The sequence below is a fragment of the Calonectris borealis genome, chromosome 3 (genome assembly GCF_964195595.1).
Source record: "Calonectris borealis chromosome 3, bCalBor7.hap1.2, whole genome shotgun sequence".
In the NCBI taxonomy this organism is placed as follows: domain Eukaryota; kingdom Metazoa; phylum Chordata; class Aves; order Procellariiformes; family Procellariidae; genus Calonectris; species Calonectris borealis.
Window position 1 is genome coordinate 35,359,485 of NC_134314.1, and position 23,735 is coordinate 35,383,219.

The 23,735-nt window shown below is 39.6% G+C and overlaps 1 protein-coding gene across 1 annotated transcript in view; it reads left to right on the forward strand.

The window, feature by feature from the left end:
• CD109 (CD109 molecule) overlaps positions 1–23,735 on the forward strand; it is an 89,199-nt gene that overhangs the window by 50,552 nt on the left and 14,912 nt on the right. The window contains exons 19-30 of the mRNA XM_075144619.1: positions 43–178; positions 945–1,062; positions 3,814–3,927; positions 4,141–4,359; positions 5,911–6,055; positions 6,870–7,046; positions 11,187–11,268; positions 12,596–12,824; positions 13,364–13,529; positions 14,670–14,860; positions 18,332–18,487; positions 18,573–18,638. Coding sequence (XP_075000720.1) covers positions 43–178; positions 945–1,062; positions 3,814–3,927; positions 4,141–4,359; positions 5,911–6,055; positions 6,870–7,046; positions 11,187–11,268; positions 12,596–12,824; positions 13,364–13,529; positions 14,670–14,860; positions 18,332–18,487; positions 18,573–18,638 — 1,799 coding nt within the window. The remainder of the gene's footprint in view (positions 1–42; positions 179–944; positions 1,063–3,813; positions 3,928–4,140; positions 4,360–5,910; positions 6,056–6,869; positions 7,047–11,186; positions 11,269–12,595; positions 12,825–13,363; positions 13,530–14,669; positions 14,861–18,331; positions 18,488–18,572; positions 18,639–23,735) is intronic.

A 23,735-nucleotide genomic window follows, 5' to 3' on the forward strand; every position in this document is an offset into this window, starting at 1 on the left:
ACCTAGATTTTTGTAGGTAGGACAATATTTTTTATTTTGTAGATGGTGGAATGATACCCATAGAGGATGGTTTTGGTGATGATATGCCAGTGTCTAAAAATGGACCTCCTGATTTCAGCAATCTCTATGTGAGGACACACTTTCCAGAGACTTGGCTTTGGATCGACACTAAAACTAGGTATAAGATTACAAGCAAATGGAAACTGATTTACACTTGCCGTTGTTACTTTGTAGGTTTTAGTAGCATTCTGCACTGGTGCTGAAGAACACTGCTTAAAAATGTAGTATTATTTATATTCTACTACCACCTAGAGGCCACAAGTGAGATTGGAGACCCACCAGATGAGGCATGGTACAGCTGCACAAAATAGGACAGTGCCTGACTGAAGGCCTTGTGGTTTCAATAGAAACTAGATAAAAATCCTGGAGACAAAAGAAACTCACTTTCTTTTACAGATGGGGAGATAACAGATAGGGAGACCCAGTCTTTTTCTCTACAGTACATGACAAGATGGTGATCAGCCCAGAGAGGGCAATCTGTTCCCGTCTGCACCTAATTCAATGAGCAGTTCAAACTGTCAAATAATGGTGAAATCTGACCTGTGTCATGACGCACAAATCTTGTATTCTTTCACAGCTGAGGAGTTCGGGAAGCAAGCGTCATCTGGGCTTGTTTTAAAGGATCTGTAAAAGCTGATTATATGTGATGTGATTCAATGTAATTACCTTAAATTCATGTAATTTAAAATAATTTAAATTTTGTAAATCATTTTGATCTCATCTCAAATATTTCTAAATGATTAGGAAAAGAAAAACAGATAATCAGCAGCTTTTCCTGCCAAGAGTTTGGACTTAATTTTTGATGCATTTTAAACATTCGTGTTCACTTACTGATGTCTGTAAATGGATGCTTTTGAAAGTCTGCTCTTCCCTTCTGCCATCAGATCTGACACAGACACCACAATGGAAGTCATTGTACCTGATACCATCACATCCTGGGTAGCCAGTGCTTTTGTGATGTCTGAAAACGGCGGGCTTGGAGTGACGACTGCTCCAGTGGAGGTACCATGGCACTAGACAGTTCTCCTTTTAAACGCTGGTAACACTGTAGATTACTGGAAGCTGTATTTTAGTTCTAACAGCAGCTGTCTCCTTATACTAATAAAGTGATTGAGAGACCGCGTGTATTCAAACTGTAAAGAAGACATCATCACTGAAGACATATGTGATACTGTATCTGCCTCCCCTTCCTGCTCATATAAATATCTCAGACATTACACAGATACTTGGGTGCCTATTTCTGTTGGAGCAGTTGTTTTGTTAGAGCACTTTCAGGATGTGCCCGCTTCAGAATCTTTGTGTGTAGAAGGGGGGAATGACTGCCTGAGGACAGCGTGTTTCCACGTCTTCTTGGCTCTGCCAAGAGGGCTTTCCATGAGTTGGTAGTGCATGCAGGGAGATTTGCACAGACTAGCTGGGAAGAGGTGGCTGAGATGGGAGCAGCATGTTGTCTGCTGCAAAGATCACGCCACTGCGCTGCTCCGCTAACACTTAGCCCAGGAGGGAGGGTGGGAGAATTGCTTAAAGACTAAATTCTGGCCTCACTTTCATTTATCTGTCAAAACCACTCTTGGACTAAACATAGGTGCTACTTTTTGAGTCACTTAGCTTGAGGAGCAGAGAGGACACTGAGAGCCAGCGGTGGGATGAGATGCTTCTTCCTGCCAAGTTCCTGTCTCCTGAGGCTCTTTTTGTGCTTCCAAGTGTTCGAGGAGCTTAGCAATTTAAGCTAAATTCAGCACTCCTCAGGTTAGGTCTCTAACCTGAGATTCCAAATGTACAAGTGCAGTTGTCCTAGGCTCACTCTGTGTTCATGGAAACAGTTTAGAGAGAGTTATTTAGACTGTTTAAAATAGGAATTACTTTTTGAAGTCTCATTTAGCTAGTATTTTATATACGTTGAATAATCCTCTGACGGTATTTATCTCTTTCCATTCATTATGTAAAGATCCTAGAGAAACTATGTTCCTAACTGAGACAACTCCACTTAAGTGCCTAAGGTTAGAAAGGTTGAGACTGTGCAGTGCTGGGGTCATAGATTTCCAACTTGATGCCAGGACTAGTACAAGCATAGCTTGGAGACAGCCATTTACCCATTTAAGTTCTCATGGGGAGGGGCAACTTTTGGATCCAAACTGAGGTCTAGGTCCAGATTTTGTAGTTGGCTGCTACACCAGACACAGAACATGTGCTTTGAACATCCTGATCATAACTCCACCACAGAATGTGGAGCCCAATCTGGATTTTGCGGCTGAGGCTCCTTTGAGACTGGAATCATGATTCTCGTTTCTTTCACTTGGCTTGGCAGAGATGGGACAGAAAGAAGAATAGTTTTCTGATTTAAACTGTATGAAAATATACACTTGGCCTCTCATCCTCAAATTTGAGAAGGCTGCAAGTTGAACAGATGTTGAGATTATTATTTAACTATAATCACCCGCATGCACTGTTCGGTACTTCACCCTCGTTGGGATGTTTAGATTGTGCTTAGTGTTCCATATGGCTGAAACATGTTAATCAGTACCATACAGAGAGGCAAATAAAAGAAATGCATGAAAACTGTAATGGGGAAATAAATAAGTGACATCTGCATGCTTAATGTCATTTACTGCTTTGCATCTTGTTTTTATTTGACTTCTACTACACAGATAGTCGATAATTTTACCCTATTGTATTTTATTGTAATATACCGGAATATTCCCGAATGTAAAACTTTAGTGTTGCAACAGTTTTAGAGAAAAACAAAACAAAAAAGACAAAGAAAATAGGTGCATAGGGAAAACCTCGACTAAGAACTAATCAAAAATTCTCCATCAGAACTTCTCTAGTGTCTAATATCTAATGAAGTTTTTGACACTGAAAGCTTTAGCAAACAACTTTGAAAAGTTTTAAAAAGAAAACATTGGAATATTTGCTCACTAGAAAGAAAGCTGAGGGGGTTTTGCATCTGAAACTCAAAACACTTGGAAGAATTTTTTTAATGAAAACCAAATTAAAACCATTTTTAGTTGACATTTCAATAATAAAGGATATCATGCTTCAGCCATTCTTATTGTACAGATGTTCATAAACAGTGAAATTTTGATCCCATTCAGCTTGATGAGAGCTTACCACTGACTTCTTAGAGCCAAGACTTCATCCAAAAACCTCTGTTCACAGATAAAAGTAACTGCTTGCTGGTATATTTCTGCAGTTTTTCTTTTAATTAAGAAAAGATGTATTTTTATAAATATAACTAAAGAACTTATGCCAAGATTAATCTTACAAAATAACACATCATTCTAAGATGTTGGTGAATTACAGAATTTGGGAGAGTTAGTTATTTTGTATTCCAACATGCATTTCTCTATTGACATGGAGACAGGGCAACTGACAGATTCTTAATCATCCATTACTTGTGCAGTCAAAACAGTTCACGGTTACCTTAATGAGATCTCAGGACAGGTCACAGCTTCCAAACTTGCCAGATGATAGACTCTTAGTCCCAATTCAGGTGCCTCTGTTGGAACTTACCCTGTCAAAGCTGTCAGCAGCTGTCATCTGAATGGCACCGCTGGGTTCCCACAAAGGTGCTAACGACTAGAAGCATCTTTGGCTTCTGCTTCAGCCCTGCAGTAATACATTTTGTTAACTGTAGAGTACAAGTAAACATACTCTGTCATCTGAATTTAAAAGTGATCAGAATTCAAGTTGTATAGGCATTTTCTTGCTAGTATCTGATTCTAGGGGCTCACTGCTGATTTTGTTTTGCAGCTAGAAGCTTTTCAACCTTTCTTCATTTTCCTGAACCTTCCATACTCTGTCATCAGAGGAGAGCAGTTCATTTTGGAAGTGAATGTCTTTAATTATTTGAAAGAAGAAGCTGAGGTAAAATAACAGTCTTTTTGTACTTGAATGTTACTAGACACTGCAGGGTTTTCATCACCGGTGGAGACCACGTCTTTCTATTGTGAGAACTTTAATATTTTCTTCAGTGGGCGGACCATAAAGCTATTTCTCTCTACACAAAAAAAGTGGCAGCTTATGAAAGCAGTCTTTCAAAATTAACACTTTGTATTGCAAATGTTACTGTATTTACAGGTTACTGTGATCCTGGATATGAATGATGCTTTTGAAATTATTCTAACATCCAATGAAATAAATGCTACAGAAAATGAACAGTCTATATCTGTACCAAGTGAAGATGGGAAAACGGTTCAATTCCCAATCAAGCCGAAACAGCTGGGAGAAATTCCCATCAAAGTGACAGCAATATCATCTTCTGCTTCTGATGCTATCATCCAGAAAGTTTTAGTAAAGGTAAACAGTCTGCAGCTTGGCTTGTTCCTGAAATAAATTGTTTCCCAAAATAGACAACAGAGTGCAGCAAAAAGGCAAACCAATTTACTTGTCTGCCTCTTGCTCTGTAAGGTTGGTTTTGGGTCAGGTGACTTTAATTAGAAAACACTTCTTTTAAAATAATTTCTCCTTTAAAATTCTTTAGACCCCTTCCAGGAATGAACACATAGATCTGTTCTACAACAGATAGTGTGTCAAATGCTTCTGAAAGCAAGGTGAGACCTATTTGTACATTCAGTGAACCCCTGGTGCTACAGCTAGCTTAATCATCTGTGGAGAGTGGACCAAATAACTGTGTTAAGTGCAGTCAATTTTGCCATACACCTGGCTTTAGTTCAAAGCCTATTTCATATGAACATTTCTGTATTTTGCTAGTGGTGGAAATTTAGCCCCCAGACTTTCTGATAAACCAGAAACTGGTAAGACTTGCCTAACTTTGGACATCTAAGTCTGATTCATGTTAGGCTCCATTTCAGTGGAAGGTGGTATCTATTTGTATAGATAAAATAAATGCTTAAGATCACAGAATCAGAGAATGGTTGAGGTTGGAAGGGAGTAGTCCAACCTTCCTGCTCAGGGCAGGATCAACTACAGGATGCTCAGAACAATGTACAGTCAGGTTTTTAATATCCCCAAGGACAGGGACTTCACAGCCTCTCTGGGCAGCTTATTTCAGTGTTTGAACACCCTCACAGTTAAAAAAAGTATTTTTTTATGTTTAAAAGGAAATCCCTTTATTTCAATTTGTGTGTGTTGCCTCCTATTCTGCTGTTGGGCACCACTGAGAAGAGCCTAGCTCCATCTTCCTTGCACCCTCCCTTCAGGTATTTATACATATTGATGAAATCCCCCTCAGCCTTCTCTTCTGCAGGCTGAACAGGGCCAGCTCTCTCAGCTTCTCCTTAGACCGCTTAAAACCACTATCCGGCAGAGCTGTGAATTGTTTTCAGGTGGAGCCACTTACTGCCCTTTCTGTGGAAGTTCAATTGTTGTGCAGAAGAGAATAAAAGTCTGTTAGACTAAGGTGTAGGCTGAGGAAAGAAACTCATTTATTTTCTCTGCTTCAAGGACAATTTTTCTCAAAGGATTTTGCATGCATGAGGAAATGAAACCTTTATGATCATGTACATAAACTGAAGTTTAAGTCCTCCTTGTATGACAGTGTCCTGTTAGGATTGCAGACAGCACCTCTGGCCTTAGCATGTGCTTGGCCGTGGAGCTCTGTGCTTGGCATGGAGCTCACTGCAATCAGAGATGCTCTCATTGACTTTGCGGGTGTATTTTTGTCATTGACATGTGGCCTCGAGAAGCAGATAGTGGAGGTACGTCTTTATAAGAAAAACATTTCTGTGTCAGTTTGGACAGGCCAATAGCTCAGGTTCTTGATGTGTTAGCAAGCAGCACAAAATACCTGGCAGTGTTTTAGATCCCTCAGTACAGTAAGCACACAACTCCTGTCCTAAAAGCAACAAACTGTTGGAGATGACAATAATCCTGTCTTTATTTTGATAGGCTGAAGGATTGGAACAGACGTATTCTCAGACAGTCCTTTTGGATTTGACTGGGAATAAACCACAAGCAGCGTCAAAAACTTTGGATTTCACTTTTCCTTCTGATGTTGTAAGTGGCAGTGAGAGAGTGCAGGTCACTGCTGTTGGTAAGGATTATCTTATTCTGTTTCCATCTTTATTGTTTACTGGTCAGCTATATACTTTTTTAAAAATAGTTTTTTGCCTGCTGGGCTTCTGTTGAACTCAGTATCTAAATATATGTGCCCATAATCCAGCTGCTGGCATCTTCTGCACTGCAGGTATAGGTGGTTTTTAAAGCACAGAGCAGTTGCCAGTAGTAACTAAAAGTAAACTCTGTCAAATAGAGCAGGGAGGCTGGTGTGTAATAACCTGGGCTACCCTAGCAGGATTTGCCAGAGCTTCTCTCAGAGCCCCTGCTGAAGGACCCCTACAAGAATTTGCCCAGTATGGCTGTTGCTTTACAGGTTTTTAGGAGACTGCATTAATTTTTATTTAATTGCTATATTAATAGCAAAGTTTGCTAGTATCATGTTTTAATTCTGCTTGTCTGCAGCATAAAACTTAAAACCAGACTGATTGTTGTTTCTTGTGACACCTAGGCTTTGATAACTGTGGGTGAGAGAACAAATACAGGAAGTTTCAAATATGTACCATTACTGAAACATTTTCCAGGATTAAATATCTTTTTTTTTTTTTTTTTTAAAATGGTGGCTGTTTGAAATTACTCTGTAGTTGGAAAGATCTGTGGGGAGATGGGTCAGTGGGCACAAAGTTGATCAGAAGATGAAGTATCTTTTCTGTCTGGTTAGTGGTGTTTAGTACAAACATTCCTAATGTATCATATTTTCTCCCAGTTTAGATGATACCACCCTTTATGTGTGAGGTATGCATTTATTTGCAAGAAGCTTTAATTTATTTTCATTAAATTTTATCTTTCAGGTGATTTACTTGGGCCTTCTATCAACGGTTTGTCATCATTGATTAAGATGCCTTATGGCTGCGGTGAACAGAATATGATCAATTTTGCTCCAAATGTTTATGTTTTGCAATACCTGACTAAAACCAGGCAGCTGAGAGAGGATATTAAATCAAAAGCTGTATCATTTATGAGAAAAGGTCTGTATGCTTAAAAGAAAGATGTTAGGTTTTTAAGAACTCTTACTAGTAAAAAGGTATCTGTGACTCTGCATTTGGTATTTGAAATACTGCTCTGTTGGTGTCCTGAGAACTGGAAGAAAAGCCCATGTTCTCTTTCTTTTCCTCTTTCTTCTGGGCTTGAATTGAATTGAAGAGCAAATTATTTTGCTTACAAGGGCAAGTTTGCTCATAAAAACCATGTTGTTTTTATATAGTTACTTTTTTTCCAGATGAAAAATGCATTTTAGAAGGTAATTCATATGGATTTCCTAGGTGGTTGTTATTTCTCCTTTGACAAAACCATGTGTGAGCAAACATTTCTGACCTCTGCTTGAAGCACAGGGGTTGAAAATTAGTCAGGGGGCAGAATGAACCATACTCATCCCACGTGTGTATCTGTCTTCAGTGACACCATCCCCATCCTGCCACGTCCTTGTAGAGCTCAAGGAGTGGCGTTTGCTCTCGTGGCTGGCTTTCGCCCACCCAAGTTTTAGACTTGATCAGAAGTGAACTCTGTGCTGGAAATCAAAAGCTGGAAAATTTTAGTTGGAAATTGTTGTACATTTTAATCGGGAAATACTCCAGAGCATCACAGAGCATGGAGAACATAGTTGCACTGTGCGTCTCTGTGCCTTTTGGATCAGTGTCTTAACTGCGATGTACCACGCTCGCCACGTGTCAGTCTGCATACTGAGAGCCTGGTTCACAGAGAGAAATGAGACCATCCTCATGTGAACCACACCCCTACTAAGGCACCATGGTGACATTTTCAAATTTTGTTTACTCTCTGCAAGGCTTCGATTTTTTTTTTTTTTTGGTGTTTGATTTTTTTTTTGAGTTGTTGACATTTACCTTGGAAAAGACACAGCTCAAAATAAATCTTCCTTTCATCAAGATCTCAATTTTCTGTCAAAAGCAGTTAAATGATTTTTTTAAACCCTTCGTGCTAAACATGGTTTAGTTGAAAAGTAAGGTGGGGGGGAAAAGGTGTGTTACGTAAACAGCTACTCTGTAGTGTGTAAGCAATCTACCACTCTTCGAGGCCTGAGTTGTGGTACCATAATTTTCTGAAGTTTTCCAGTAACAGATTTATTAAACTTATTTCAAAGCAAGTGAAAATTACAGGATGTCACATATACAAAGTATTGTGTTACTTAACTTGTTCCTGGGGCTTTGAATTTAGGTACCTGTTTTTAACGTTGTAGTAGCCAAAGCAGTAAGTATGCTGAAATATTTGTAACCTTAAGATAGAAGAGAACCACAATCTAAAAAATATTCTGTTTTTTTTGCCTTATTTTAACAAGTGATTTCAGATTTTTTAAAATTGTAATCTTAAAGTTGAAATTTATCTTTAGTTTGAGATGTAACTTTTATAAGCTCAGTTTTGAAAGATTGTCATGAAGTTTAATTTAAAACAAACTTTATTTCACATGTCAGAATTGACTAAATATTTGAAAAAGTGACCTCATAATCTGAAGTAAATATAATTAATTTTAAGGCTAAATGCTTGTGAGAATAAGGGATCATATAGCTAGCAGAGACTGCTATATGATCTTTCTTTTAGCAGTTTTTATTTGCCTGGAACAAAGGCAAAGCAAAAGAAAAGATGCCTTTTAAAAAAAATTCCTTCAGTTGTGGGAATGACAGATCCCATCTTGAAATCACTTCTTCAGAAATAAAAAAAATCCTGGTTGGTCTGAAAACTTCGGTGCTAGACCCAAAGCAAGCAACGAGTTTGTGCAGTATTTCCAAGCTGTTTGAAATGTGAAACCCTTTCGTCTTTCACATATTTCTGAAGTCCTTTCTGTCCTGATGCACTCCTCTTTCAGCCTTGCTCAGTGAGCCTTCTACATCTCTTGGGTTCCAGCCAGTCCTCTGGGAGTACTAGTGTACATCTTCATAATAGGATCCTTCTTTTCCTTGCCTTTCCACTTGTATGTGTTGACATTTGAAGTATCGTTTTTCGTGTCTGATTGAGTGTCCGTTGGAACGAACGTGGTGGTTCACAGCCCCCAGGTCTCTTGTTCCAGCATTTCTGCAGGCTTCCCCGTGTTAGATACGCTCGTGTTTGGAGGCTTTTGCGTGACTGAACGGGGTTGGCGTTGAGAAGAAAGCAAGCAGACTGTAGGAAATAGCTGAGTGATCGCTCCATCCTCCCTCTGGTTCTGCTCATCTGTCTGATCCCTCCCAGTCTTAACAAATTCTGAGATAAATTTATCCTTGTGTAAGGGCTGCTCAGCAGTCTTTGTTAAGCAGGCTGTTAGTCTTCGTTTAGTGCTTTTACAGTACCAGCGGGGTGGTGATTATAATGCTTATTGCTGTATATCGCCTGTTCTGCAAAGAAGCAGAAGACCTCAGTTTTCAGGCCTTGCAGCCAGATACTTTTGAAGGGGAAGCAATCTATTTGTATATATACATATATTCGTGTTCCTCATAACACATTATTTTGAGGCTTAAACTTTGACAGTGACTTTTGCTTTCCTTGGTGACAAGTGCCCCTCATTCCTTCTTTTTTCCTCCCACTCAAGAGTGCTTAACTCCTCAGCATCATTAACTGAGATGACAGATTTGTCTGTATGGGAAAGATTCACTAGTTCTAATCATGTAATTAACCACTGTCGTGCTAAATATGTTATAAAACCCCTATATTTAAGTGGAAATTGTAATTTAAAACTCTTCTAAAGAGACAAAAACTAAACCTGATGCTACTGGGATAAGAGTTTATATGGGAAGGTGCACTGGTATACTGTAGCAGTTCAGATTCACATCTTTATATCTCTTCTGTTACAGAGGGACGCTGACTAGGATTTCATCTTACACTGTAGCTTACATTGAGGGACCAGGCCATTTGTTCCTCAGTAATTAAGGCTGTGATTCACTCACAATGTACCTATATTCAGGATAGTATGTAAGCGGGTGATTAATCCTTTATCAGTGAAAGCAAGGAACATTTCGCAGGGGAACGATTGTATTTAGATGGACCTCAGGGGACGTATTTGTAAATTCATTCATTTGTGTAGGACTTAATGATGATTGCCTGAGGGTTTTCCTTCTGCCTGGCTGATTCAGTATTGTGTCTGTATCTGTCAGGTGTTAGGCTAATGAATATACTTTCTTAATTATAATAGCCAAAATAGTAAAGCCAAGGAAAAAGACAAGGTGGGGGGAAAGAAGAAAAGATGTCTTGTGAAATGGTATAAATAGATGCGATTATTGTTCTGAATACACAAGTGGCAAGCAAAATGTAAGGGAAGGAAGGCTTTAGATACCAGAAACTACAGTGAGTAGCATATCATAGGAAGTTCTTAATTTCTAACATTAACAAACATTGGTTCTGCACTGAAGTCAGCTATTGAGTAAGGATGCTGCTGGTGGTCGTGAGCAGCTAGTGAGCCCTTGGGGCCCTTTTACTACAGATGTTCAGCAGTCAGGAGAAAGCTGCACTTGTTCTGGATACTGAAAAATCTTTGGATACATTTTAAATGGATCCTTCTCAGGATTTCAGGATCTTCAGGTCTTTTGAAATTTTTCACTTGTTTCAGAACAGCCTCTTCCAGCACGCTTTTTCTGATAGGTAGTCCTTTGATTTGGCAGAAGCAAGCTGCTGAAAGGGTCTGTTTTTCAGCAGCATCTGTAGCTTTGCTGTACCCTTGCCCTTCCAGTTGGAAAATACTTCATTTTTGCTTGTCCTTCCTTCAGCTGGAAGGATAGAGCATTTCTGTAGGTGCATAACTCCAGCTCCCCAAAGCGACGAAGAACTGAACTATAGCTGCTGCTCTGCTCTGCGCTCGCTGCTGTGCTCCTGGAGACACCGAGTTATGTGGGAGCGTGTCTCTCTGCACCTCGCTGCCGTGTTTGGGAGGCAGATGAGCGGGAGCAGGAGCTTCTGGTTCTGCTTTTGTAGATGGATCCTCCCTGTAACTGCTGCCCGCTTTCTCATCATCTTCTGCGTGGTTTTGTGTGTTCCTGCATATTCAGGAGATTTTTTATGAAATATGAGCTCAAGTTTTGCCCTTCTCAGCCTTAGAAAGTTGCCTCACTTCACATCAGCAGACAGTTTGTGCTGGAACCCACATGAGAGGAAAGTGTTCAATACCTGTGTCTGCTTTTCCACTTCAGGCTACCAGAGAGAGCTGCTTTTCCAGAGAGATGATGGCTCTTTTAGTGCCTTTGGAAATGAAGATCCCTCTGGGAGCACATGGTAAGTAGTTCTGCCAGATTCACTGTGGAATTTGAGTATTTTAGATATTTTCCCTGCGACTCAAAATTTTTTGTGAAGCTGGTAAAAATTTCCAGCTGTATTAGCCTTCAGCCTGGTTTTCTTTAGGTGTTTGGGCCAAGGCTAAGATCATTCTGCTGGATAACATGCTGTCAAAGCCATTATTAGGGCAAGGCTTTTTAATTTTGCAAAAAATGAATGATGAATTATTTTAGCCAGGGGAATAGCTTGGTCTGAAAGTTTTTCTGTTGCTTTCCTCAAAGGAATGAAGAATAATAATTAAATGACTTATTCTTGCAGTTGACTGAAACCATTTAGGGCTATGTGATCATCATTGCTTCAAACAGATTTTTAGTTCTCTCCATACTGGAGGCAGAAGACTGGCTGAGGCATATTTCCTAGGAGGTGAACAGAGTTACTGGTGGTAAAAATTTGTCCTACTTACCTCTCTTACACCTTCTTTTTTTGAGACTGTAAATGCAACTGAAAAAGCCTTTTCAGTGGTGAATTTCACCTTGAGAAGCATAGTGAGCATAGTAGTGGAAGCTAGATAGATTACAGAGACAAGTTCCAGCGCTTTGTTCAGCTAATCCATGTTCAGTTAGTTTAAATATACTTCTGTATTTCAGTACACTCTGCTGACTTTAAATAGAACCATCCCAGTTACTGTGCCACTGATTGAGTCACTCCTTCTGGAGTCAGTGAGTATCTTTCATTGGAGTCAGTGAGCATCTTTCGTTGACATCAGCAGGATTTGCCTTAGACTCAGTATTGATGGATTGGAAAATGAAGATAATTTATCTGTACTGGCAACTTGGTACTTAAATAGTGCAGTGACAGGTTACATGAATGCACGTTTGGCAAAGCAGAACTTGGGATTATTAATGAATAAAACAACAAAGGTTGTTTCGATGATATAATTGCAGGGATAATCTGATAATTAATGTCACACTCATAACTGCATTACTTTGTAAACTATGATTTTTGCCACTTTAACCTAGCAGCAGAAGGCAGGAGAGCAACATTTGAATAAAGATAAACATGTGCTGGCAGACCTGGAGTCTATAGTCTGTATTTATTTTTGAAACATAACAGCTGCAAAAAGGACCACTGTTAGGAACAAGGACATAGCTTCATTTTTTGGTGGATTAAGCTTAGTCTACTTGCTTGTCTGGGTGAGGCATGTATTCTCCTCTGTGCTTGGGAGGTCTGTGTAGAACACCTTAGGCATCACAGTATTCTTACATCATCTTAAACAGAAGAAGCTGTAATACGTTGTTTGACATATTTGATCAACCTTTTCCCCAAGGTTATCAGCTTTTGTATTAAGATGTTTCCTTCAAGCTCGTCCATTCATAGATATTGACCAAGATGTACTCGTGGATACGGCTAAATGGATTGTCCGGCATCAGAAATTAAATGGAGAATTTCATGAGCCTGGGAAAGTGTTACACGGTGATCTTCAAGGAGGCACCAATAATCCAGTCACTCTCACAGCTTACATCATGTCATCCCTCTTAGGGTTCCCAGATAAACAGGTATTGGAATTCTTAAATAGAATTCATATTTACTGGAACACTTCATAAATTGTCATGGCAAACACTTGGTAGTTTAAGGAAATAGAGGGACATCTGAACAGAGACAAACTTTAACCTGATTTTGTTAAACTTCCCAGTACTTTGGCTTATCTGCCTGAGACAATACAAAGTTGTGCTGTTGGGCCCTTCAATTTTATGTGCCTTTGCAAAATCTAAAGGCAGTTGTTTTTAGCAAGAATGTTGTCGTGGCTTTAGTCCAAAAACTTGCAAAGAAATTTATGGGGGGAACTATCCTTAAGGATGTTAAGTCATTCCAATTGTTTTCATTGAGATTACTCACGTTCATAACAGACAGTGCCAGATCAAAGTTTTGCCTTTGAGATTCGTGCCTGTGACTCTGAAAGAGATTTTCAGTATTTCTTGGTTGTTGTTTGGTGATAGTAATGTTTCTGTTTCTGTAGAAACTTTTCTTTTAAATTATAATATTTCAATATATATTTTATTCACTGTACATTCTTCAATATGACCTTCATTTCCAGCATGCTTATGTCATCAAGAGTGCTACAAACTTTCTAGAAGATAAATTAGAAGAAGGTATTTCGGATAATTATACTTTGGCAGTTGTGACGTATGCGTTGTCCTGGGCAAAAAGTACAAAAGCAAAGGAAGCACTGAATATACTGAACCAGAGGGCAGAACACCAAGGTATTGCACAACTATCTTATACAGTTGTAGAGATGGATTTTTGTCAAATTTAAAAATACCTATCATATATCTACAGCTGCATATGGAATTAGAGATGAAGAGAATCCTTCTTGTGAATTCAAATCCGTTTTGAGTATGATATAGAGAATAAGCTAAGAAATTCCAAGACAGCCTTAATGAAAAGCGTCCATAAATGAATGACAATTCACAACAAAGCTAGGCCTTTCAGTCTCATTTACAGTGTTCCTGATGGGAGTACCATGGTGCTGTTGAAGAACATTACTTACCAGTTTTTCCCTGTTATTATGCGCACTTGTAAGATCAGCCTGGTTAAAGAGAGATGGATGGGGTTAGCTATTCCAAAGTAGTTCGGATAGATCAGGAGGGTATGGGGGGGCAATTAGTTAAAATCAGTACCGGGATGAAGAACTGAAGGATTGGACTTTCTGTAAGACAATACAGAGGTGTGTTGCATTTTCTGTAGGGACCCATCATCACATCATGTTTAACCTCTTCCGAGTTCAGCATGACTGAATTTTGTTCCCTGTTTTGAGGGGAGACCATACAGAGTATAAGAAATGGAAGTTTTTCGTTCAGAATAGTAACTGTCCTCTTGAAAAATCCACAGGAATTCATGTTCTAGCCTAGAAATGGAGCCTCTTGGGTGTCACTCTGCGTTTACCGAGTTAGGCCTTTCGGACAGTCACTCTTGGGAAGGGAGGAAGTCACTTTTTTGGAAGGCTTCACTCAAGAATGAGCCTAGTGAGCAGCTGTGCTGCCTGAGGTGCCTTCTCTAGTCCCAAAGAGAAAGGAGCGCCCCAGCAACGAGGTGGCCTTTTCCCAAGGGCTCCTTTACATGGGCACTTCAGGGTGACAACAAAAGGATCAATGTAAAGTTCACTGAAATCAATGGGAGTGACTATTTGGACTCCAGCTTTTTTTGTATCTAGATTCAGCCATGGCTGAGGATGTGCTCAAGTCAGTCCTTTATGGGGCATACGCCTAAGCATTAACACAATTTTAAAGAACCTTGCTAGATCCCGTACGTAAGTGTCAATTAGGATGTTTCCCTTAAGTCTTTCCCAGAAGTCCAAAGACTTCAGTCTGTGGATCTGAGGTTATTATTGGTTCCTTTTGCAGGAGAATTTCGTTTCTGGATAACACCTGCTTCTGAAATTTCTGATTCATGGCAGCCTCGGTCCATCGATATTGAGCTTGCAGCATATGCTCTGCTCTCGCACTTTCATCAAGACAGATTGGCAGAGGGGATCCCTATCATGAAATGGTTAAGTCAGCAAAGAAATCACCTTGGGGGATTTTCATCTACTCAGGTAATATCCGGTCTCAAGGGGCTTTGTTATACTTTCTAAATGAGCACTGTATATTTTTTTTTTTTTTTTAAAAAAAAAAAAAAGAGAGAGAGGAAGAGGAAGAAAAAAGGGACCATTTGTTTTGACGTGACAATTATTGAATTTTCTTTTGCTCTAACAGCCTGGCTTATGTGCAGGCTTGCATTCTTTGCGATATTGGCATCTTAAACCTGGACTACCGGTTTTAGTATTTTGTCAAATTATAATAAAAAGCAGAATTAGAGGGTCACCTTTATTATATAAAATATTAATAACAAAAGATCTTAAATTAAGAAGAAGAAGTGATGTCCATGCAAAAATAATTAATCAGATTTTCCAAGCAAGTGTGATAAATATCTGTGCTTATTTTCTTTCCAAGGAGAGAAAGCTCTTTCTATTCTTTCCATATGTGGGTCCTCAAACTCCTGAAAGGCTATTAACTAAGATAAGAAAGGGGAGTAGGTTTTAGATAAACAGCCTAACCTAGTGCCTCTGTTGGCAGTTGGTCTTAACTTTGTCCTCATTATTACGTAGATTTTTGATGGGCCATGAAATTTGGAAAATCTACATTATCTCCAGGAGGTTTCCATGTTATTGAAACCACATCTTGTAAGCTGTGCTGGCATCCAGAAAATTTATATAGTACTTTGGATTGCATTAGTTTAAACGAGCTTTTAAATTAACTACAAATGCTGGTCATGGTAAAATGTCACATTTCATCATGCTGCTTGGTACCAAGCTGTACAGGCTATCCTTCATTATTTTCAAATGTTTGTTGGTATTAATCTCAGAGAAATTAGTTCTACTAAATAAAATGCAATTTAAGAACCAGCCTGGTTCCCCTGAGGTTTTAGTATTTTTCTAATGTGTTAATTCTTACTTATTATTTGAAGAGGCTGATTGAAGCTCTAAATGAGTTGAAAAAGCTTTTCTCCATTCTGCAGAAACCATTTTTAGTTGAAAGTTTGAAAATCCAGCAGTGTACCATTTACCCCTGAGGGTGAAGTTAAGAAATTAATTTAATCCTTTTGTTCTTCCATAGTCTAAACTATTTTGATTTCAAAATTACTCCAATGTCTCTCTAGATGCCTTTTTTTAATTTGTGGAAATGACCCCATACTTTTTGTTAACTTCTAAGATTGCTTTAAAAAAAATGTTTGGAGCGTTTCCTTCCATGAGTTTATTACATTAGAAACTTAATATATTGTTAAACAATAAGGAGGAAAGTAATCAGTTGCATGTGTGATGTTTTGTAAGTTAGGATATGATAACTCACTGCAATTTGTATATGTGGTATAGCTTACTATGAATTTGCAATCAGTATATTTTGCTTTATAATGCTTTTAATGTTTGAGCATAAAATGTACATATCTCTCATACACAGGAAAACAATCCATACAAAAAAAAGCATATATATGAATGTAGACTTAAATAGTAGGGAAGAGTAGCAAATTCTGCAAAGCCTGTATTGCTGGGCAAGAGGGGCCTATGAGTCTGGGTTGAGACCGTATTCCCTAACTTTTCAAGTCGTGTATTGGATGTGGCATTGTCATACTGAGCCGTGCACCTTGTGCTTCAGCTGGGAATGTTCCCTGGTGAAAGCCTTGGGTATGTCTTCTGCTTTAGAGCATGCCAAGGGGCACGTTTATCTTCTCTGTGGTGGTTCTTTGCCCTCTTGTTTTTCACTTGTGTTTCTGAGAGTCATTTGCGCCTAAGATGTGGAAGAGCTCTGAAGCCACCTTCAGCAATGGCAGATAGCATTTCTAGACATCTTGAACTCTGTCTCAATTTAGGGTGAGAAATGTAAATGTGAGAAATGTAAGTGTAAGGACTTGGAAAACGTGCTTCAAGGTATTCCTTGGTTTCCACAACTTTGGTAAGGGCAGGCATATATCTGCTTTCAGATGTTTACAATCAGATTCTCCAACAAGATCTTACAGCTCCTTAGGTCTATAAGATAGATCAGATATATAGACGTGATAGGTTGCTGTAATTTCATTCACTTCAATGTGAAAGTTTTGTAAGTTTGGGCTTCCAAGCTGCAGATCTTCATCAGAAACTGACATATGAGTAGTCTGAGTAAGGGCAGAGTCATTCAGATGCTTTGTCACTGTCTTCTGCAAAGGAGTAATCGAAGACATTCTTTCAAGGTAAATATTGGCTTCCTACTGAAAAAGTCTGCCACTTACTCCAGACTATTAAATCTTCTTCTAGCCCATTACTTGCATCTGTTCTGTCACACCACATTAAGCACTGGAGTTGGGATCCCAGCTGTAGTAGTTCAGCGTACCAGCAACTTTGGCACTGTTGCTAATCAGCTGATCTTTCTGGATTTTGATCAGTGAAGCAGGTCACCTCAGACAAGGACGTGGCACGGGAAGGAGAGTGGTTTCTAATAATTTGGAGTGAATAGGCAGCACATGCTGGTACCTTAAGGTATGGCACAGTCACCATGTCGTAGGTAATGAGCTTCTGTTATGTTAGAATTCTGTTGCTAGAAGTGACCTAAGAATGAATAAAACACCTCTGTATGCTGAGCCTGCAAGGCCAATTCCTTCACTGTCACTGGTTAAAAATAGGTGCAAAATGAACTGCACAAACAGGAAAAATCCCTGAGAAGCATTAGAGACATACAATTGATTACTGTATTTTTTTCCAGAAAACAGTGGATGTTAAAATTCTCATTCACTAAACTGTGCTGGACCAAACGTTTAAAAACTGCCTTTTGTGTTCAAAACCTGGAGAGCTAAGCCTGCAATTGTACAGGAAGATAAAAAGAAGAGAATTTTAGATATATGTATGATAATGTGTTTATAAGCATATTCTGCAGTGGTTAAACAATTGCACAAATCCTTTTGATCAAATACAGAGTATAAAAACTGGGCTGAACGCCTTTGAAATTGCTGCCGGGCATCTGATAAAAACTCATTTCAGGCTTTTTTTAAATAAATGTTAATAGTTTTTCAGACCTATAGCTTTTGCTGTGGTGATCAAGGTACCCTGAATAACTCCTGTGCAGTACTGGATATTTAATGCATATTCACTAAATAGATCTAGAAAGTATCATTACTTTCCTCATTGGCTTTCTCTTCACTGTCTGCGTGGTGTGTGATTCTGACTGTTGTGTCTACCAGCATGTCAGGTCTCCCAAGACCTTGCACAAGAGGAAAACTTCTTTAGCTGGCTCCCACCTCATTCTCCAGTGCACGTCACAGTAGCTAACTTGTTATCCTTGTTTGGCAACATGGATAACATACCTCTTCTGTGCTGGGATCCTTCATGTGAGAGTGGAATCCCAATGAAGATGTGGAGGTGGCTGCATGAAGACCCCAGCGTAATCAATGAGTGGGACAATGCAGGGACCGTGAGCTCCCCGAGGCATGGCCTATACACAGGGAGTTCACTGCGCAGGCTGCTTCTGTTTAATACAGAAGGATTTGTTTCTCTCAACAGGACACGGTGGTGGCTCTGCAAGCCTTGAGTCTATTTGCAACTCTCACTACTGCAAGCAAAACAGAAATGGATGTAACAGTGACAGCACCTTCTCTGAAAACACCAGAAACGTTTTCAATTGATACTCGAAACCGTTTTCTGCTTCAGACAAAGGAGGTACTATAGAGAGCGAGGAATACTTCCGTAAAGTCTGCTGACTGAAAGTACTTTGAAAATACTGTTTTACTCATCTTTCTTTCAGATTGCCCCTGCACAACCGATGACAATTACAGTGGCAGCGGAGGGAACAGGATTTGCTGTCTTTCAGGTGCGCAATGCAGTTATTCTTGCTGAAGATATGCTTTCTATAAGGAAGGTATATTTTGGAAGTTTTATAAAACGTTAATAAGAACAATCTTCTGAAATGTCTTAAATCAGTACCAAAGCACTTCACTAATTGAGGAATGCTGTGAACCAAATGTTGTGTGAATTGACACGCTCGTGTGATTGTTTATATCCGATGGCCTGGCCTTTTAAGTACTCCTGGATGATTGACAGTTTTGGGGCATTTCCATGGGCCAGAGCGATATCAAAGCAGCCCTGTCCTCCTGCAGAAATGCAGTGTCTGTTTGCAAGACAAAGGACTGCAGTGGTACATGGGCAGGCACAAAGGTCAGAGTAAAAAAGGCATGTGGGCCAGGCGGAAATGACTCATCAGGAACCTGTGGTAAACCATGGTAAGGCACAGATCAGTATAGAATGAGATTACGCTGCTAGTTATTAGAGTTATTTTCCCTTTATTGAAGTAGAATACAACAATAGTGCAAAAGCTAAAAATAAAAGTTTATTTTTAAACTTTATTTTTAAACTCGGCCAGGTTCTCCAGCAATTTTTACACTGTTCTGAAATGGCGTGAAAGACAGAGTCAAAGGATCCTGCAAATATGTAGTATAGTAACTGATGCTTAGCATCAGCCAAATGTGGGGGCATGGCAAAGAGTGGAAGGAGGTATAGTGATCCCCTCTCTGCCTGTCCTGCGGAAGACTGTGTTTCGGTAGTATAAATTCAAACATCTTTACTTATATTTAAACAAATTAAGCTGGGATCAGCACATACTGTATTTAAAACTAGCAAATTGTAAATATGCTTTTCAGCTGCTTGCTCTTCCCCCATAACAGAGATTATGTTCTGAAGAAATTCCACCTCCAAGATTTTCCCTAACCCTATGAGAAAATATCATATGAGAAGACGACAGTATTGGATCTGATCTGATACGGCCACTAATGGGTCTCCCTTCCCTGCTGTCCTGTCCATGGTAGTGGCTTAGAACCACACAGGTGAAAGAGAAGACCTTTGAAAAGCTATGGATAATACAGAAATATTAGTCTCTAAGCATGAGAGACTCATTTTATTGGAAGTATATAGATAAACTCATAATTGCTGAGTGTATCGCAAAACCAGAGTTCCTAGTAGACTCCTTCTAGTCATAATTGGGAAAAGTGAACTTAGGCTGCCTTTAATGGTTTCAAAGTTTTATGCCAGGTCAGATTCCATCTCAAGTTCCTTCCAACCTGACCTTCACTTCAGTGTTCTTATGCATCTGGGAAACAAAAAAGCTTGGTGATGGTTGGTAAATATGCTTTTGCATAAAAGACCTTTACAAAGAAACCTTCACAGCTGCCTATCAGCAGTGAAGAACAGCTAGAGATACACCTCATTCATTCAGCACCAGTCTGCAAAACCCACAGTGCCATAAATCATGGCCCATGTTTATTAATTCCCAGAAGCGCGAATGAAGTTTACAGCAAAGTTCAAAAGTTTCAGAGGCTAATTTAGATTCAGACCTGCAGGCCAAGATAGGAATGAACATCTCAGCAGGACTGCGTTCACACATCTTGTGGTTTCAGTGTGTGTGTGTATGTGGAATGTAACAAAGTGGGGCTCCAGAACAGTTATGACTACTTAACCTTAATCATTGTTGAGAAATACTCCCTGATATTAAGTCAACTAATTTGTCAGGCGAGCTGATCAAAAAGTTTTCAGCAAATTGTTTCTTGCTGGAAGATGCTGATTTGTTGAAATGAATGCCTTTTGTGGAAGCACATTGGTTCCAATTACTTTTTTGCCAGCAGGAAAATTTCATATCCAAACCAGCATGTCTGGTGGAAGCTGAACCAGAAGTCTTCCACCCAGAATAGCCAGTAGTTGACTCTGTGGTTAGAGGGCTCCTTGGAGGTGTATAGCACCATGATTTAAGTTCCTGATTCGTCGTATGAACATGCAAATGTGCTCCCAAATAACTGGTGTTCAGGAACCAAAGCCAGGTTATCTTCTTCATTTAGGTCACTCTGGTATTGTCTTTTTTCCTGCATCTTTGAGTCAGAGATGCTGTGACTTGATTCAAAATATTGTACTTAACACACTGGAGTAGCTTCTCCAAAACCTTTTCTTTGCTGGGGTCAGTTCTTTCCTTCTGTTTCCTTTGGCAGGTCTGGTATCCTAAAAGAAAGAGCACTGATGCCATTTGAGTGAGATTTCTCTTTTTCCCAGACACAAGCTAGATCTGGGTCGCATTTAATAAATCAGATAGCATATGACATTGCGATCACATTTCTTCAGCTGGGTTTCATTGTCTTAGGCCCGCCAAAGTACAGCGGTGAGATTCACTGTTCTGGGATTTGACTTCCTGGCCAAATGTAGCATGTCAAAAAAGTAATTCATTTAAATATCACAAAACACAAGATTCAGTCCATTAATGGAAAAGGCTGTTTTCCCAACAGAATGGATTCTTAGGAAAAAAAAAACTTATTTTTTTGTGAAATCTCACTGTCTGTGTGTGCGAGTTGGCAGTGCATTCACTCTTGACCCTGCAGGATCTCATAAAATGTATTTATTTTGGATTGTATAATTGCAAAAGCAGACATTTACTTGTAGCTTTGTGGTCTGCTGTCAATAAAGTCTCCCAGCTCATCCCTTCATTATGTGGGCCCACAGTATGGATGACCTAAGACACTGACTCTGCAAGAGGAAGGAGAGGATGATTGTAGGGTTAGGGTGTATGAAAGGCACTCTCTAGAGAAAGGAGTCAAAGAAGCGATCTTTCCTAGGTGGCCTGCTGAAAGTCTTGGAAGAAACACCTCTCTGCTGTTTGGAACCACTGTGAACTGGGCTTGGCAAATGCCTCAAAAATTGGGCGTGGCCCATGCCTTCTGGAAGGAAGGAGAATGCCACTGAAATCCAGGACTAGCAACGAAGGGAGGGTGGGCAGGCTCAAGGAGAATGGGTATGGGCAAAGTGGATAGGGGAACAAGATCTCCTGGTCATGTATAGAGAGGGAGTGAGGAAAAAAATGAGTCACTCGTTGCTGAAACGCACTGACCATTTTTTCCACTCAGCATATTTTTACTTAGGCACGGGACTGAGTGTTATTCAGTGTGATGGTACTGAAAAAGGTACACTGTGAAATGCACACATATTTCTCTGTTACAGTTTGAGTGGATACTAAGTAGTCAAAAAGGGACAGAAAAATATAGGAGATTATTTCATTGAATTCATGCCCTCAATCAAGCGCATTTGTGCTGCTAGTTGAAGAACAAAAAGGATAGGGAAAGAGACATTGATTAGGGCATTATGAGTCATGTTTTTTTGAAATGTAGTGCAGTTGATTGGATCAGATACTGTTACAAGCATCTCTCTCATGCAGAAGATTAGTTTTCTCTTCTTGGGCCTCTCACCAGAACTGGTTTGCAGTATGACAAGACTGGACCAGTTCTGCCTTTAGCTTTGGCAGCTGCTTCTTAAAAGGGTTAAGAAGAAATGCAATTGCTCGCTTTGTTGATTTAATGCTAATTTCTGTATAATAGCCTTCTGTCCCCAAGATAAGAGTGTATAAAGAAGGAGGCTTTAATTAAACTCTGTGTCGCGAAAAAGATTTTTCCTTCATTGTCATGAGAAATCAGGAAAGGAAAGTCAGACCGTAACAGCGATAACTTATTCCATGAAAATACTAGCTTATTGACCTGTTCAGTATGTGGTTTCAGACATCCTGCATTGGCAGTAAATTCCCATTCATTAGCTTTTTCTGGCAAAAGTTAAAACAGCTTTGTTTCTGTGATGACAGATCATTGAGGCACCGCCAGCTTGTCTTTACCAAACTTTCTGCATGCCTTTAACTGGCAGGCTTTCTAGATTGGCTTAATCCTTGGTACTACCGTCTCCTGCAGAGCAGTTGTACAGGATAAATCTTCGCTGTTGCACCACAGTTGTCCTGAGCGCCTGTACAGAATTGGCTCTGTACTCATACAGCATGCTAAATTCAGCAACGCAGGGCAGGGCAGCGGGAATCGTGTGTGTGTAGATTGAAAGAAAGAGCATAACTTTTATATCAAGGAGTGAGAGACGTAGCAGCAAAAGCAAAAATCAGAAATTAGAGACTCCTTTGTTTGCACAGTCTTGCTAGCTTATAACTGACTTGCTAACCTATAACTTGGACAAGCTACTGTCATACCTTTAAATTTGGATTTACAGTTTTCCATTTGCTGCCAGAACCTGTGGTAAAGGGACTATGATTTTCCAGAAGCACTCTTCGTTCCCTTTTCCTTAGCCAAGCAAAGTGCATGTTGGGGTCTTGCAAGGGCAGTTATTTGAGCCACTTTCTGATTATTCTTCTATCAAAATCAAAGACGATGATCACCCCCTGCCCTGCCATGTGTTTTATCTTGATGACTAAGGGAACAGATAATGATTATTAGTTTGTATGTGAAAACTATGCAAACTTACTGTTCTGTTGTTGGTGAAAATCACTCTTTTGCCAAATAATATCAACTATTCTTTGATAGTAAATATTTTCTTAGTTTCTTGTATTTGATTTTGTCATTCTAGGGTTTTCAAAGTTGAGCTTTCTGATTCATCACATTGAAGTGCTGAGTCAGCAACCCATTCTCTTGTTCTCTGTCAGAGGTGGCGTCCCGTTTGTGCCACAGCAAAGCGATGCTGCAGATCAACATCGCATCGGGTGTTAATCAGTCTGAAGCACCTTAGAATGTTTTCTCAAAGTTAAATTTCATTTTTGGTGTCTTTTGTTGGGTATAAGTACACGAGTATGCTAGAGCAGATGTGCTGGGACAACTGATACAGTTCATTATCCTGTATCCCATAGTGGCCAATAGAGGGAGGATGACCAATGAAGGTTATTAGAACAGGGCAAGCATGAAGTGATATCTCACTGGTATACCCTCTTACCCTTCACCATTTTGCAACACAGGGCCTTCCCAGTCCACAGGTCATCCCTGTGTGTTCTCTCTGGCTTGGTAGATATTTCCTTGATAGATTTTTTTTTTTTATTTCATAAACATTTAAAATATTTCTAAGCTTTTAACAACCATAGCTTCTTGCGGCAAGTAGTTCTGCAGCTAATGGTGTATTG